Source organism: Somniosus microcephalus, chromosome 11 (assembly GCF_052327205.1).
Source record: "Somniosus microcephalus isolate GS21.2 chromosome 11, FLI_Smic_1.0, whole genome shotgun sequence".
NCBI lineage: Eukaryota > Metazoa > Chordata > Chondrichthyes > Squaliformes > Somniosidae > Somniosus > Somniosus microcephalus.
Genome location: NC_140997.1, coordinates 61,108,245 through 61,124,055, shown reverse-complemented (window position 1 = coordinate 61,124,055; position 15,811 = coordinate 61,108,245). Strand labels below are relative to the sequence as shown.

General features: G+C 42.8%; 1 protein-coding gene across 1 annotated transcript in view; it reads right to left on the bottom strand.

The window, feature by feature from the left end:
* The window catches only part of abcc1 (ATP binding cassette subfamily C member 1 (ABCC1 blood group)), a 133,204-nt gene that overhangs the window by 100,345 nt on the left and 17,048 nt on the right, over nt 1-15,811 (bottom strand). Inside the window, 3 exon segments of the mRNA XM_086002247.1 lie at nt 1,646-1,771; nt 6,854-6,991; nt 12,484-12,609. Coding sequence (XP_085858373.1) covers nt 1,646-1,771; nt 6,854-6,991; nt 12,484-12,609 — 390 coding nt within the window.

Sequence of the window (15,811 nt, the reverse complement as noted above, 5' to 3'; positions counted from 1 at the left end):
CATTCTTCCTACCAAAATGAATTACTTCACACTTCTCTGCATTAAATTACATCTGCCATGTGTCTGCCCATTTCACCAGTCTGTCTAAGTCATCCTGAAGTCTGTTACAATCCTCCTCATTGTTTACTACATTTCCGAGTTTCGTATCATCTGCAAACTTTGAAATTATGCCCTGTATACCGAAGTCCAGGTCATTAATATACATCAAAAAGAGCGACAGTCCCCTGGGAAATGCCACTGTATATTTCCCTCCAGTCTGAAAAACAACCATTCACCACTACTCTCTGCTTTCTATCCCTTAGCCAATTTTGTATTCATACTGCCTCCTGAACTCTGCAGCCGCAGGGTGACCACCTCCTGGAACGTGTACCCCAGGAAATTCTCAGCCTCCCATATGTCCTGCAGAGACTCTAGCCACTTCTCAAACTCAGGAAACCTGAGCAGCAACTGGAGGCAATTCCTGCACACATGGTTATCCAGGACACATGAAGCGTCCTGGAGTTAGGAACATTGGAACAGGAGTAAGCCATTTAGCCCCTCGAGCCTGTTCCATCATTCAATGTGTTCATAGCTGAACTGTAACCTAACTCCATATAACTGTCTTTGCCCCATATCCATTAATATCTTGGTTAACAGAAATCTATCAATCTTCAATTTAAAATTAATTGATCTAGCATCAACTGGCGTTTGTAGAAGAGAGTTCCAAACCTCTACCACCTTTTGCGTGTAGAAGTGTTGCCTGGCTTTACTCCTGAAAAGCCTGGCTCTAATTTTTAGGCTATGTCCCTTAGTCCTAGATTCCCCAACCAGCAGAAATAGTTTCTCTCTATCTACCCTATGTACCCCTTAATATCTTGAAAACGTCCCACATGGCACAGGAAGTGCAGGCAACGGGTCTCAGCTGTCCCATCATTTTGCTTAAAAAAAATCCCTTTAGATCCAATTAATTACTCCAAATATTTATATATTTACTGTTGCCTCTTGGTTTAAATTATTTAGCACCTACTTCCAATGTTCCCTTTAATTTTTTTGGGGGTGTGCAGCCTATTCAAATTCGGAATTTCAATGGGCCGCACACCCCAAAAATTTGCATTCGCATTTTTTCCTATTGTAAAGCCGGCAAGCGGCCTGCATCAGAGCTCCAGATCGCTGTGTGGCCGCATGCCTTAACGGGAACATTGCCTCCTTCCCCCTCTGCACCAAATGCCCACTCCCACCAAACTCCCATTGTCACTTTGTTTAGCAAGCCACTCCATTTAGTAGATTCTCCCAGCTCTGTGCACACATAGTTATGAATGAATGACAAAATTCGGAAATACGATCAGAATATAGTAGGAAAAAAACTGCAAGCTTTGTTGCAATTAATTTTTGCTTATTTATTCTCACCCACAAACCCATAGTTCTCTCATTTAGAGGTAACAGAATCAGCTTCTGAACTGCCAGCAGCACACATGAAATTGTGGATTCCCACTCGTGATTTTCCGTTATTAATTTTGATGCACACCTGGGAGTGCAGAAGCTGAGTTTTTACCGACTAGTTTCCAGAAAAATATTTGCAGTGTTTTCATATCATGAAGCATTTTTTGCATTTTATTTCACAATATAAAGACCTGCTGAAATTTGTTTAAAAAAAATCAATACTCACAGAATCCTTAACAGATTCAGAGAAGAGAGGAGGCCGATCTGTTAAGCAGCAAAGTACAAGTTCTATCAATACCAGAACAAAATAGATGTAAAAGGTGATATCCCGAAAAACATCAATGGCAGCGTCCTAAAAAAATAAGACAAACATTACTATACAGAAGCTACTTTATTCATATAGTGAGCTTCTTTCTGCTGAAAAAAGTTAGAATTTGTGCAATAAAGCATTAGCTGCACAAACACGCCAAGACCAAGTAACATATTCAGCAAAGGACTCAAAAATCTATAAATTGCAAAGTTCATACTTAAGCTTGTTCTCACTGCCTTTAATTAAAAAAAAAGCTGCTACCAGCCCTGAAATAATACTTTCTGCCACAAGTTGCAATCACATAACAATATGCTTGATCAACATACGCAAAAAGTGAATAAATATACATTTTTTTTATTAGAGTCATAGATTTATACAGCACAGAAAGAGGCCCTTTGGCCCATCGGGTCCGCGCCGGCCATCAAGCCCTGTCTATTCGAATCCCATTTTCCAGCACTTAGTCCGTAGCCTTGTATGCTACGGCGTTTCAAGTGCTCATCTAAATGTTTCTTGAATGTTGTGAGGGTTCCTGCCTCCACCCTTTCAGGCAGTGAGTTCCAGATTCCAACCACCCTCTGGGTGAAAAAGTTTTTCCTCAAATCCCCTCTAAGCCTCCTGCCCCTTACCTTGAAACTATGCCCCCTGGTTATTGACCCCTCTAAGGGGAAAAGTTCATTGGTCATAGAAAAACTCTCTTTCCTGTTGTATTAATTTAATGAAGAAACACAGGAATTACACGGCTTACTAATTTCAACTATAAGTTGTTGGGGAGGGAGAAAGAGAAGCACATGTAATTAATCCCATTGAAAATATTGCAGCACAAGGCAGCTGTTAAACTACAAGTAATGTTCTGAAACTATTTTAAATACACGCCATCTTTGCCTAAAATAACAACGGAAAATGCTGGAAATACTCAGCAGGCCAGGCAGCATCCGTGGAGAGAGAGAAACAGAGTTAACGTTTCAGGTCTGGGACCCTTCATCAGAACTGGAAAAAGCTGGAGATGTAACAGATATTAAGCAGGTGCAGAGACAGGGGGGGGGTGGTTAGGAGGGGAGGAAGGAATTCAAAGAACGCCCTGTACTTTTGTAAGAGGCAGGAAAGATAAAATGTTGCAAATGGGAATGGCAAAAATCATACTGCATGAAAAATGGGGGCAGGGATAATTATCTGAAATTGTTGAACTCAATGTTGAGTCCGGCAGGCTGCAAAGTGCCCAATCGAAAGATGAGGTGCTGTTCCTTGAGCTTACGTTGAGCTTCATTGGAACAATGTAATAGGCCGAGGGCAGAGAGATCAGAGTGGGAGTGAAGCGGTGAATTAAAGTGACATGCGACCGGAAGCTCAGGGTCACCCTTACGGACTGAACGGAGGTGTTCCACAAAGCGGTCGCCCAATCTGCGTTTGGTCTCCCCAATGCAGAGGAGACCGCATCGTGAACAGCGAATACAGTATATTAAATTGCAAGTACAACAAGTAAATCGCTGTTTCACCTGGAAGGGGTGTTTGGGGCCCTGGACAGTGGGAAGGGAGGAGGTAAAAGGGCATGTGTTGCATCTCCTGCGCTTGCACGGGAAGGTGAAGGGCTGTTGGGGGTGATTGAGGAGTGGACCAGGGTGTCACGGAGGGAGCGCTCCCTTCGGAATGCTGAAAGGGGAGGTGAGGGGAAGATGTGTTTGGTGGTGGGATCACGTTGGAGGTGGTGGAAATAGCGGAGGATGATCCGTTGAATGCGGAGGCTGGTGGGGTGAAAGGTGAGGACACGGGGAACCCTATCGTGGTTCTGGGAGGGAGGGGAAGGGGTGAGAGCAGAAGTGCAGGAAATAGAATGGACACAGTCAAGGGCCATGTCAACCACGGTAGAGGGGAATCCTCGGTTGAGGAAAAAGGAAGACATGTCGGAAGCACTAGTATGGAAGGTGGCATCGTCAGAACAGACGCGGCGGAGATGGAGAAACTGGGAGAATGGAAGAGTTCTTACAGGAAGCGGGATGGGAGGAAGTTTAGTCCAGGTAGCTGTGGGAGTCGGTGGGCTTGTAGTGGATGTTTGTTGAAAGCCGATCGACAGAAATGGAGACGGAGAAGTCAAGGAAGGGAAGGGAAGAGTCGGAGATGGACCATGTGAAGGAAGGGTGGAAATTGGAAGTAAAGTGAGTGAACTTATCTAGTTCAGGGCGAGAGCAGGAAACGGCACCAATACAGTCATCGATGTACCGGAAAAAGAGAGGTGAGGGAGGGGACCTGAGTAGGACTGGAACAAATAATGTTCCACATATCCTATGAACAGGCAGGCATAGCTGGGGCCCATGCGGGTTCCCATAGCAACACCTTTAATTTGGAGGAAGTGAGTGGAGTCAAAGGAGAAGTTGTTCAATGCGAGAACAAGTTCAGCCAGGCGGAGGAGGGTGGTGGTGGATGGGAACTGGTTGGGCCTCTGTTCAAGGAAGAAACGGAGCGCCCGAAGGCCATCCTGGTGGGGGATGGAGGTGTAGAGGGATTGGACGTTCATAGTGAAAAGGAGACGGTTGGGGCCAGGAAACTGGAAACTGTTAAAGTGGCGGAGGGGGTCGGAAGAGTCGCGAATGTAGGTAGGAAGAGACTGGACAAGGGGAGAAAAAATTCAACGGATCATCCTCCGCCATTTCCGCCACCTCCAACGTGATCCCACCACCAAACACATCTTCCCCTCACCTCCCCTTTCAGCATTCCGAAGGGACCGCTCCCTCCGCGACACCCTGATCCACTCCTCAATCACCCCCAACAGCCCTTCTCCTTCACCTGGCACCTTTCCGTGCAAGCGGAGGAGATGCAACACCTGCCCTTTTACCTCCTCCCTTCCCACTGTCCAGGGCCCCAAAACCCCTTCCAGGTGAAACAGCGATTTACTTGTACTTCTTGCAATTTAATATACTGTATTCGCTGCTCACGATGCGGTCTCCTCTACATTGGGGAGACCAAACGCAGATTGGGCGACCGCTTTGCGGAACACCTCCGTTCAGTCCGTAAGGGTGACCCTGAGCTTCCGGTCGCATGTCACTTTAATTCACCGCTTCACTCCCACTCTGATCTCTCCGTCCTCGGGCTATTGCATTGCTGCAATGAAGCTCAAAGTAAGCTCGAGGAACAGCACCTCCTCTTTCGATTGGGCACTTTGCAGCCTGCCAGACTTAACATGGAGTTCAACAATTTCAGATAATTATCCCTGCCCCCATTTTTCATGCAGTATGATTTTTGCCATTCCCATTTGCAACATTTTATCTTTCTTGCCTCTTACAAAAGTACAGGGCCTTCTTTCAATTCCTTCCTCCCCTCCTAACCACCCCCCCCTGTCTCTGCACCTGCTTAATATCTATTACATCTCCAGCTTTTTCCAGTTCTGATGAAGGGTCCCAGACCTGAAGCGTTAACTCTGTTTCTCTCTCCACGGATGCTGCCTGGCCTGCTGAGTATTTCCAGCATTTTCTGTTGTTATTTCAGATTTCTATCATCCGCAGTATTTTGCTATTATATATGTCTCTTTCTTCTTATTAGTTCTCTTTGCTGTCTCTGCGCTAATCATCATGATTCAACAACTTGCATTTATATAGCAACTTCAACATACAAAACGACGAGGGGAAGAGGAAAAAAAAGATAGGCAAGGGAACCGTGAGCCATGAAGGGTAAGCTGGGGGAAGTGACCCAAAGCACTGTTGAAACAACGGGTTTTAAGAAGATATTTAAAAGGTGGAAAGGAGCAGGTGCTATGGGAAGGAGTTCCTGAAAGTGGGGCTGAAGTGGTTGAAGGCTCGGACAGCAAGGCTTAAAAAGGACAGCAGGAAACACAAAATGCCAGAGGATCGAGGGGCCTGGGAGGGGAAGCAAGAGTGAAGGAGTTACAAAGATAGGGTGGGTCAAAGCCATTTAGGGATTTGAAGACAAGGACAAGGATTTTAAATTTAATGCATTGGGGGACAGGAAGACAATATAAGGGAAATTAGCCAGGCTTTCCTTCTAGTTAATATTAAATAGTACCTGATGAAAAGTGCACTGTGTGAACATGAATGGGCCTAATGACCCCCTCCCACCCATGGTCAAATTGTCTGCAAATATTCAGTGTCCAAGTTGACACGTGAAGGATGACCAATTGGGCAAGATACCAAGAAAGCTGCAAGTCCCCATGAAAGTACAGCAGTGCAAAGAGCTAGAAGAGCAAATATAACCACTACCTTCAACATACATGTCAAACTCTTCGTCTTAACCACCCCAAAGGTAACCCACATGCAGATTCAAAATGTTTACAGCAAAAATGAAAAAGAAAAAGATCCCCATATGTCTCGAGCTTCAGAAACATGTGCAAAATAAGCACAAAAGCCACAAAGTTCCTGCAGCTGGTTCCTTTACATAGCTGGGTGTAACATTCAGAACAAAAGTTCACAAATTAACCAACATTGTAAATGTGTTAAAACATGGACAATGATCAAGTACAATCAGCAGCTGTTAGATTTTAAAACAGTCTTAATTGGAAGTGGTGTAGTTGGAGTACAAAACACGTTAAACACTAAAGTTTCTTATACTCATCTTGCCTTGCCATCCTATTGGTGAAACATTGCTGTTTTGTTCTCAATGGTTGTTAACATACCAGATAACTTAACTGATTTGCCTTTTATTAATAAAGAATTCTCAAGCACAACTACAGGAGCTCCTGCAATGACTTAGTGGATTAAAACTAAGCCATACAGGTAGCAGGCTCAATCCCTGGTCTATACCAAGTTAGCTATCTCAGTAGGTTAGCAGTTGTGCTGTCTCAGTGCCCAGTACTCATCAGAAAAGCACACTGGGTGAAGTCATGACTGCGCTTGACCGTTATGTCCTCCACAGTCAAATAACCTGTCGACATTCCCTGCTGGGTTCACACAAGACATGACCACTTGGATGAGGTATCAGAGGGCTACCAGTATCCATGGAAACATACCCCAGCAACAGTCACTGCCTTCAGGAAAGAGAAGTTGGGTGGGGGGGGGGGAAGGGGAGAGAAAAGAAACACAACTTTGAAACTAGGTTTTAAATATCAAAATAAATAAATACATGTAGATCAATTAAGTCCAGCTTAAACACATCAACAAAAAATGTTTTAATTGTTCTTACCTGGTGTATAGAATGCATTATTTTGGACCTCAATGGTGGAATGGCACACAGCAAAGTAAGGAGCCAAAAGGTCAAAAGAATAGCAGAGGATTGGACACCCTTCAGCCTCTCATACTGGATGAGGAACACTGCAACCAACTGATGACACAGGATTAGTTTTTTTTCAAAGAAAAGATAATTTAGCATTGGCATGCTCTAACTTCAAATGTGTCTGTTAGAGTAATCATTCTGTGCATCACAAAGCTCACACCTACAAGTTAAACTTGTGTGTGCGCTCGTATCTATATCAGCCCTTTGAACAACAACTTGCATTTATATAGCACCTCTAATGTAGAAAAACATCCCAAGACACTCCATAGAAGCGTAATCCAACAAAATTGACATGGCGATAAAATAGGAGATATTAGGAGGGGTGACTAAAACCTTAATCAAAAATGTAAGTTTTAAGGAGGGTCTTAAAGGAGGAGAGGTTTAGGGGGAAGAGTTCCAGAGCTCAGGCCGAGACGACTAAAGTCACAGCCGTCAATAGTGGGGCAACAGAGTGAGGGTTGCACTAGAAGTCAGAGCTCGAGGAAAGCAGAGTTCTCAGAGGGTTGCGGGGCCAGAGGAGGTTACAAAGTTAGGAAGGGGAGAAACCACGAAGAGGTTTGAACACAAGAATTAAAATGTTAAATTCGAGGCAAGGGGGAGGCAGGAGTCAATGTAGGTCCGCGAGCACAGAGGTGATTGGTGAGTGAAGTTGTTGTGGATTAGGATACGAGCAGCGGAGTTTTGGATGAGCTGAAATTTATAGAGGGTGGAGAATGGGAAGCCAGCCTGGAGAGCATTGGAATAGTTGCCTCTGGAGGTGACAACGGTCTGGATGAGGCTTTCACCATCAAAGGCAGGAGTGGAGACAAGCAATGTCAAGAGGTGGAAGTAAGCGGTCTTTGCGATAGCAAGGATAGGAGGTTGGAAGCTCAGCCCGGGAACCGGGATCAGATAAAACACCATGGTTGTAAACACTCAGCCTGAACCTGAGATAGCGGTCCGAGAGGAGGGTGGAATCAGTGGCAAGTAAACTGAGTTTGTGATGGGGGCCGAAGACAATGGTTTTGAATAGTGCACACGCTTTCTACAGCAAAGTGATAAAAATCCTTGATGTTTTTGCGGTTTATTCAGAAAAAGACTGAACAAAATTTTAAAGTCCTAATAATATCAAGCTTTTTCACTTCAACTAAGAAAATTAATTTGCTTCAATAAGTACATATGGAACGATGGCAAAAGTGCCTTAGGATTCAGGTTGCAGCTACATGGTCATATAGCCAGGGATTTCTCTCTTATACAGCCATACAACCACTTACATTGTAAAATTAAATAAGCCTTGTAGTCCAGTTTTGGAGACATTCGTAAATTTTCACATACTAATCTAATTCTAAGCCATTTAAAAAACATATTTTGCAAATGTTAGAAGGTGGAAATGTGTTAAGTTTTGCAGGCTCAAGCACATATCCAGTATTAGGAATAGGTGGAATTTCCACAGTAGTTGAAAGGGGAGAGACTATCCATTGCAACTGCATGTGCTGTAACTTCGGCAGAAACCCTGGAGGAACAGTGTAAATATCTTTTTTAAAAATCCCATTTACTCCATTTCTAAGGTTTCTACCAGTTTTGGTGGGAGATCAAGAGAACCCCACATAAATTCTCCCTTTGATTTTGTTGAAACAAGCTCGCTAACAGACTGTGGACGCTAACAATTTGAATTGGCAAAGGCCAGAAGTGTGAACCCAAGGTCAGTTCACATTTAATGAATGCATGAGTTATGAGTAAGTTCATTAAAGTAGAATGTTTCGCTCTGTATGTCTACAATAATTGCATTATTCTTCTAGATGTGTTACACCTTGTTGTACATCTCTAACCAGGGTTTGAGGGAAGAGCAAATAGGGAAAAAATAAACTGATGCAAAGTCCCAATAAAACATTTTCCCTGCACCCAGATTTTGCATAAACTATTGATTCAGTGCCAATGTGTTTGAGCCTTATCAGCTCAAAAATTCTTCAGTGTCCACAGAAAGTATCTACATTTATTGTTTTGAAATAATGAAGGTCTAATTTGGAGCTTTAAAAGGTGGATTAACTGGCATTCCACAATTCTTTATCTGTATTTACCATTTTTGCAAGTAAGCAAATTACCTCAATGCTTTCTGTGCTTTGTTGAAAGGGGAGAGACTATCCAATGCATGTACAAAACAGCAGAACTCATTACAGAATGAATTTCTAACAGAAACCAGTATAGAGGATTGCATTTTTAATAGACCATTTAATTAAAGCCTTCCCCCTGGAAGCTAACAACAACTTGCATTTATATAGCATCTTTAACGTAGCAAAACGCTTCACAAGAGCCAAAGGCGGCGGTATCAGGACAGATGAGAGGTAGGTTTTAAGGAGTGTCTTAAAGGAGGAGAAGTAGAGAGGCGTTGAGGTTTAGGGAGGGAGTTCCAGAGCTTCGAGCCTACGCAGCAGAAAGCACAACCGCCAATGGTGGAGCAATTAAAATCAGGGATGCCCAAGATGCCAGAATTGAAGGAGTGCATTTGCTGTTCACATGTCGAATTCCCGGTCTCAGTGGTGGATAGGTGAGAAGCGGAGGACAGGAAAAAGTAATTTATGGATTGCTCTTTTCCATCTAACAGCTGAGTGGAGACCAGAGCTCCAGCTCGGAATTCTGGATTGGCACCCAGTGGCACACATTCAATGGGTGAAGGTGGTGACTCCCTCATTGCGTGGGTTGTGGGAGCACATTAAATTCTAAGATGGTGACCACTGAACTTTTGAACTGAGACTGACCCTTACAGAAGTTTTAAGAGGAAGTAATCACCTACTTAATGAGAGAAGTTAATTGGAGACTTGCCATTGCATAATTGACCACACCATCCTCCTCCAACGCCTCTCCTCCGTCTTCCAGCTGGGTGGAAATACCCTACTTTGGTTCCATTCTTATCTATCTAATCGTAGCCAGAGAATCACCTGCAATGGCTTCTCATCCCACTCCCGCATCGTTACCTCTGGAGTCCCCCCCAGGATCTATCCTTGGCCCCCTTCTATTTCTCATCTACATGCTGCCCCTCGGTGATATCATCCGAAAACACAACATCAGGTTCCACATGTTTGCTGACGACACTCAGCTCTACCTCATCACCACCTCTTTGGACCCGTCCGTTGTCTCTTATTTGTCAGACTGCTTGTCTGACATCTAATATAGGATGAGCACAATTTTCCTCCAACTAAATATTGAGAAGATTTAAGCCATTGTCTTTGGTCCCCAGCACAAACTCCATTCCCTGACCACCGTTTCCCTCCCTTCGTGTTGTTTTTGACCCTGAGCCAAGCTTCCGACCACATATCCGCACCATCACCAACCCTGCCTCAGCTCATCTGCTGCTGAAACCCTCATCCATGCCTTTGTTACCTCTAGACTTGACTATTCTAATGCTTTCCTGGCCAGCCTCCCATCTTCTACCCGACATAAACTTGTGCTCATCCAAAACTCTGCTGCCCATACTTTAACTCGCTCCAAATCTCGTTCACCCATCACCCATGCTTGCTGACCTTCACTGGCTCCCAGTCCAACAGCGCCTCAATTTTAAAATCCTCATCCTGGTTTTCAAATTCCTCCATGGCCTCACCACTCCTCATCTCTGTAGCCTCCTGCAACCCTACAAGTATTTGAGATCTCTGCGCTCTTCCAATTCTGGCCTCTTGCATATCCCTGATTTTAATCGCTCCACCACTGGCGGCGGAGCTTTCAGCTGCCTTGGCCCCAAGCGTCTCCAACTCTATCTTCCCTCTAATTTTTTTTGGGTGCCCCTTTAACAGGCTGCGTGGCCCATTCAAATTTCCACACATGCGCAATTTGTCCCTTGAAAAGCCAGTGAGCCAGCTGTGCGGGACCTCCAGACCACCGTGCGGCCGGGTAGCTCATCGGGAATATTGCTCTCTACCCCTCTCCTCTTTTAACGTACTCCTTAAAACCTACCTCTTTAATCAAGCTTTTGGTCATCTGTCCTGATATTCGCTGTCTGCGGCTCGATGTCAAAAATGTTTTTATTGATATTGCTCTGGTTAAGCACCTTGGCACATTTTACTACATTAAATGCGCTATATAAATGTAAGTTGTTGTTGGCTCCCAGGTTTCAGGGGAGGTTATAAACACTGGTATGGATGTAAAGACAACAGTTAGTCCTGCAAAAGGACAACATACGAGTAAAATATTATCTTTTTAATTAAGGTTTCTGTAGAATGGGGGAATTAGGCAGTACTGAATGGTGCAGAATCAAAGACAGACTTATAATTAAAAATTTCACTTGGTGGAATAGTTGTATGCAACAAGAAAGAAATTTCTGATAAGTTAATGAAATAGGGAGTTACAGTATATTGATCTTGTTAGCCCAATGTAAGAAGAGCTAGTTAATAAGGAAATCAGCTTCTAAGAAGTTATTGATAAGGTATGGGTTTCAATTACTTTTTCCTCATATAAAGTTGTTCTTACCTTTTGATGTAACCATGTCACGTAGAAACATGCAAATGGTCACGTTAGGGGGGTAAGAGAAAAGTGTAAAAGTGGCAAATTATAGTGAGGATTTGAATTCTAACGGCTCAATTAACCTTAATACTGAGCTCAGAACTGTAACGCGGTGGAGTCCTCAACCATCAAGTGTGGTTGCAAGTACTATATTTTAAGTGCACGCTTACTACTGCATGTATGATCTACTTCATAAATCTATGCACACTTGACCTCAGCATTAAGAACCTTATTAATTTTGAGGAAAAAATAGAACCAATGTTCCCATTAGGCCACGCAATGCTCTGCAGTTCCCATGCAACTGGCTCACCAGCTTTTAAATAGGAAAAACCATGCATGCACCGTATTTTGAAGAGGCCTCGCACCCAAAAAAAAATTAATGGGAACATTGGATAGAACATCTAATTATAAAAAATTTTAAAAATCTAACACTATCCATATAATCATATTCAAACCGATTTATAAAATATACTTAGATAAATTGCATAATTTGCAATAAACCATCGTAGCTTCAATTTTTAGATCACTTGATGCTTTTTATAAAAAAGGAACTTTTTTCACAATGCTCCTCAGTTATTCTACTACAATGAATCAAGAAGCAATAGATGGATCACAAAATGATCTTGTTCAAATATCCATAATTTACACTCCATGTCAAAACAAAATACCCAGTACAAATCAATAAAACCTTGTAACAGTGCTGTTCTTATCTAGCTCATAGCATTCAAATTGGCAGGGATTTTTTTTTTACGTACAAACTGGTGTTATTTTTGTAAAGAGCAGATCAGGACCATTTGGAGTGAACTGAATGCAGGTCTTGTGACTATCCATCTAAGTCTCAAGTGTAATCAGCAACCACGGAAGAGTCAGCAACCACAGAGGAGTCAGTCAAATGAGCGACAATGAGCCACAAATTGATTTTTATCAAATAATATATAGCTTTTAGCTTTAGTTTTCCTTTCTAAATAAGAACAGCAATGACTGCAGCACCAAAACAGAGACTTTAAAAAAAAGTTTGCAATAAGGTTTGACAACATTTTCCATCTTAATATAGAAAGCAATGTAATTACCATTGTAATCCCAAGCAATGCAGGGCTCACTATGAAAACAGGAGCTCGCCCAAATCCTTGACTTCTTTCCCAGAAAGCATAGAAAAGATCTGTCCAGCAGATTATCCACAACACAAACCCCAAAGCCTGCAATAAAATAAAATGCGTAATATATTGTATAGTACTTAAAGTTAAACTTTATTAATGCTACAATAAGGAGACATTAAGATCTCTATGGATGGATGAACTCAAATGGGTTTCCTCATCTGTAATTATAATCCAATAAATAATAGATACCTATCACTAACTATAAAAGTAAATCTCAATACATAATTAAACAATTTTTATAATCTAATATTTTCCTTTAAAAGTCTGCAGTGAAGCAACAGTAATCCCATTTACACTGAGAACTTGGTTCTCAAAGAGAGTTACATCTTCAGTGTAAACCCAGAAAAATGTATTGCTCCAGTGTCACACATTTTGTTCCCCAGGCAGTCCTGTGACACTGCAGAATTTAAGTGCTGCATTTTTTTATAACAAACTGAGTCAATAAATAGCAAGGCTCAGATTCTAATATTTGCTCCACTCATATTTTGCCCCAGGTGAGGCAAAGACATATTATTTCACAACCATTCCTAAAGGCATAAAACAGGACTGCACAGCAGGCCATTTCTGTTTTTGGGAGTCGCACAAAAAGTGAGCAACACAAAAAATGCATGCAGTAATGCAGCCATTTAAATACACCAGTACGGCATGGCAGGCTATTCTAGTGTATTAAAGTGAGATATTACTGCATAAATACGAACATGAAAAGATCAGTCAATGTAATAAGTAGTTGAACATAGCAAAATTTTCTATAGAAAAGTTAAACCATATATTTTAACAACTATTTGCAAATAGTTCTTAACATTTGGCATAACCTAGTGAAACTGAAAGCAGATTTGTTAATGCCTGGTCTGCACATTGCCCTACAATCAATAACTATCAATAAAAATATAACCTTTTGAATGAACAGGAATAGCAGACCTTTCATGTTACACTAAAGTTGAGGAAAGCAAACATATAATGGTGGAAATTACATTTTGCCTTCATAAATACATGTAACTTATATAGGGTTGCGAAGGGGTGGAAAGTTTCCAGTAAATTTCTGGAAATTTTCCACGGGAAGTTTAGCTTGGGAATTTTGCCCAAAAAAGCACATGCTGGCATAATATTGTTTTTTGGGGGGTTTTTTGTATTTCTTTCATTTTTTTTCCCCCCACAGGTCCTCTCTTAAAATTACTAACAGAGATGGAATCTTAATTATGAAGGAATTTCTTAATCAATATATGTTTATCTTCTTACTTGGCTTGTTTTAATAATTACAAGTTTTGTGTGTGACTGTGAACAAATGTGTCCTGATTGTTGGATAAGTGGATGAGCGATTAGCTCCCTCTATTGGTGATGTAGCCCGTTGTGCGTGCACAGGTCATGCTTCCATCACATGGAGCATCAGGAAAAATGTACTCACCCTGTTGCAATCGTGCTGATCGACCGCAGTTCGACACAGAGCCAAATGCCCTTTATTTCTCTGCATAGAACAATGCCACGTTTACCGTCGGATGTGTGGAAGCATTTTACCCCAGGCATTAAAGATGGAAAGACTGTGTACATGTGCAAACACTGTAGAAAGCCATATGTAAAGAATGCCACAAAGATGCAGCAGCATTTATCCAAATGCAACAACTTCACTCAAAGCTCACAGCAGTCAGCCCAGAGTTCCTCTGCTTCCATTCAAGAAGATGATGGTTCTCATTCAGCATCAGGCTCCTTATCATCAGCAACTCCTGGCCCACTTGGAAGGTTCTTTGATACAATGGATAACCATAGCCAGAAGAATGCAGATGAGTGCCTTGCTCAAGCTGTATATGCAACAGGCTCACCCCTCATGCTCACAGCCAATGTGTACTGGAAGAGATTTTTCAATGTTATTCGCCCTGCATACTGTCCTCCCACCAGACATGCTTTGTCTACTTATTTGCTGGAGGCTGAGTATAACAGAGTCCAAGGAAAGCTCAAAGAAACAATAGAGATGGCAGACTGTGTTGCAGTTATCTCAGATGGGTGGTCAAATGTACAAGGGGAGGGCATCATAAACTACATCATCTCCACTCCTCTCCCAGTGTTCTTCAAGAGCACAGACACGAAGGACAACCGACACACAGGCACATACATTGCTGATGAGCTGAAAGCGGTCATCAACGATCTTGGATCACAAAAGGTCTTTGCAGTAGTTACTGACAATGCTGCGAATATGAAGGCTGCTTGGGCTCAAGTGGAGGAGGCCTATCCTTATATTACGTCTATTGGGTGCGCAGCTCATGGGCTCAACCTGCTCCTCAAGGACATCATGGGTTTGAGAACCGTGGAAACACTGTACAAGAGAGCCAAGCAAGTTGTTAAGTATGTCAGGGGAAAACAGGTAGTTGCAGCAACCTACAATTCCAAGCAAATGACAAAGAACAACAACGCCACACTGAAGCTGCCCAGCAACACTAGATGGGGTGGCGTTGTCATAATGTACAACAGCCTTCTGGAGGGTAAGGAGTCGCTGCAAGAAATGGCAATATCCCAGTCTGGGGATATGGAAACCACCATCAAGAAAATACTGCTGGATGATGTGTTTTGGGAGAGTGGTTAGCAGCCTTAAACTACTCTCACCAGTAGCATCTGCAATTGCTCAGATTGAAGGAGATGACGCTGTCTTGTCAGATGTTCAGGCTTTTTGCTGATTTAAAAGAACAAATCAGCATTGCCCTACCCACATCCCTGCTGCTCAAAGCAGAGGAGAAGGCAATTGTTCAACTCATAGACACGTCAAGAATTTTGTGTCAAGCCGATTCATGCTGTAGCATACATGTTGGACCCAAAGCATGTTGGGAGACCAATACTTTCTGGAGAACAGGTCAACAGTGCTAACAGTGTGATTTCTACCCTCTCACGCCACCTCAATCTGGACGTGGGCAAAGTTCTGGGAAGTCTGGCAAAGTTCTCTACCAAGCAAGGTCTTTGGAATGGGGACGGGATATGGGAATCATGCAAGCATATCAGTACACATACCTGGTGGAAGGGACTTTGTGCATCTGAGGCCCTGTCACCCATTGCATCGGTGATACTCCAAATCCCACCTTCATCAGTGGCCTCTGAACGAAACTGGTCACTTTTTGGGAATACGCATACAAAAGGTGCGCAACAGGCTGACTAACAAGAGAGTGGAGAAACTGGTGGCTATCCGGGCGAACCTACAACTTATTGAGCCAGATACAGAAGTGTCCACCACACAGCTAGACAGTGACACAGAGGAGGAAAT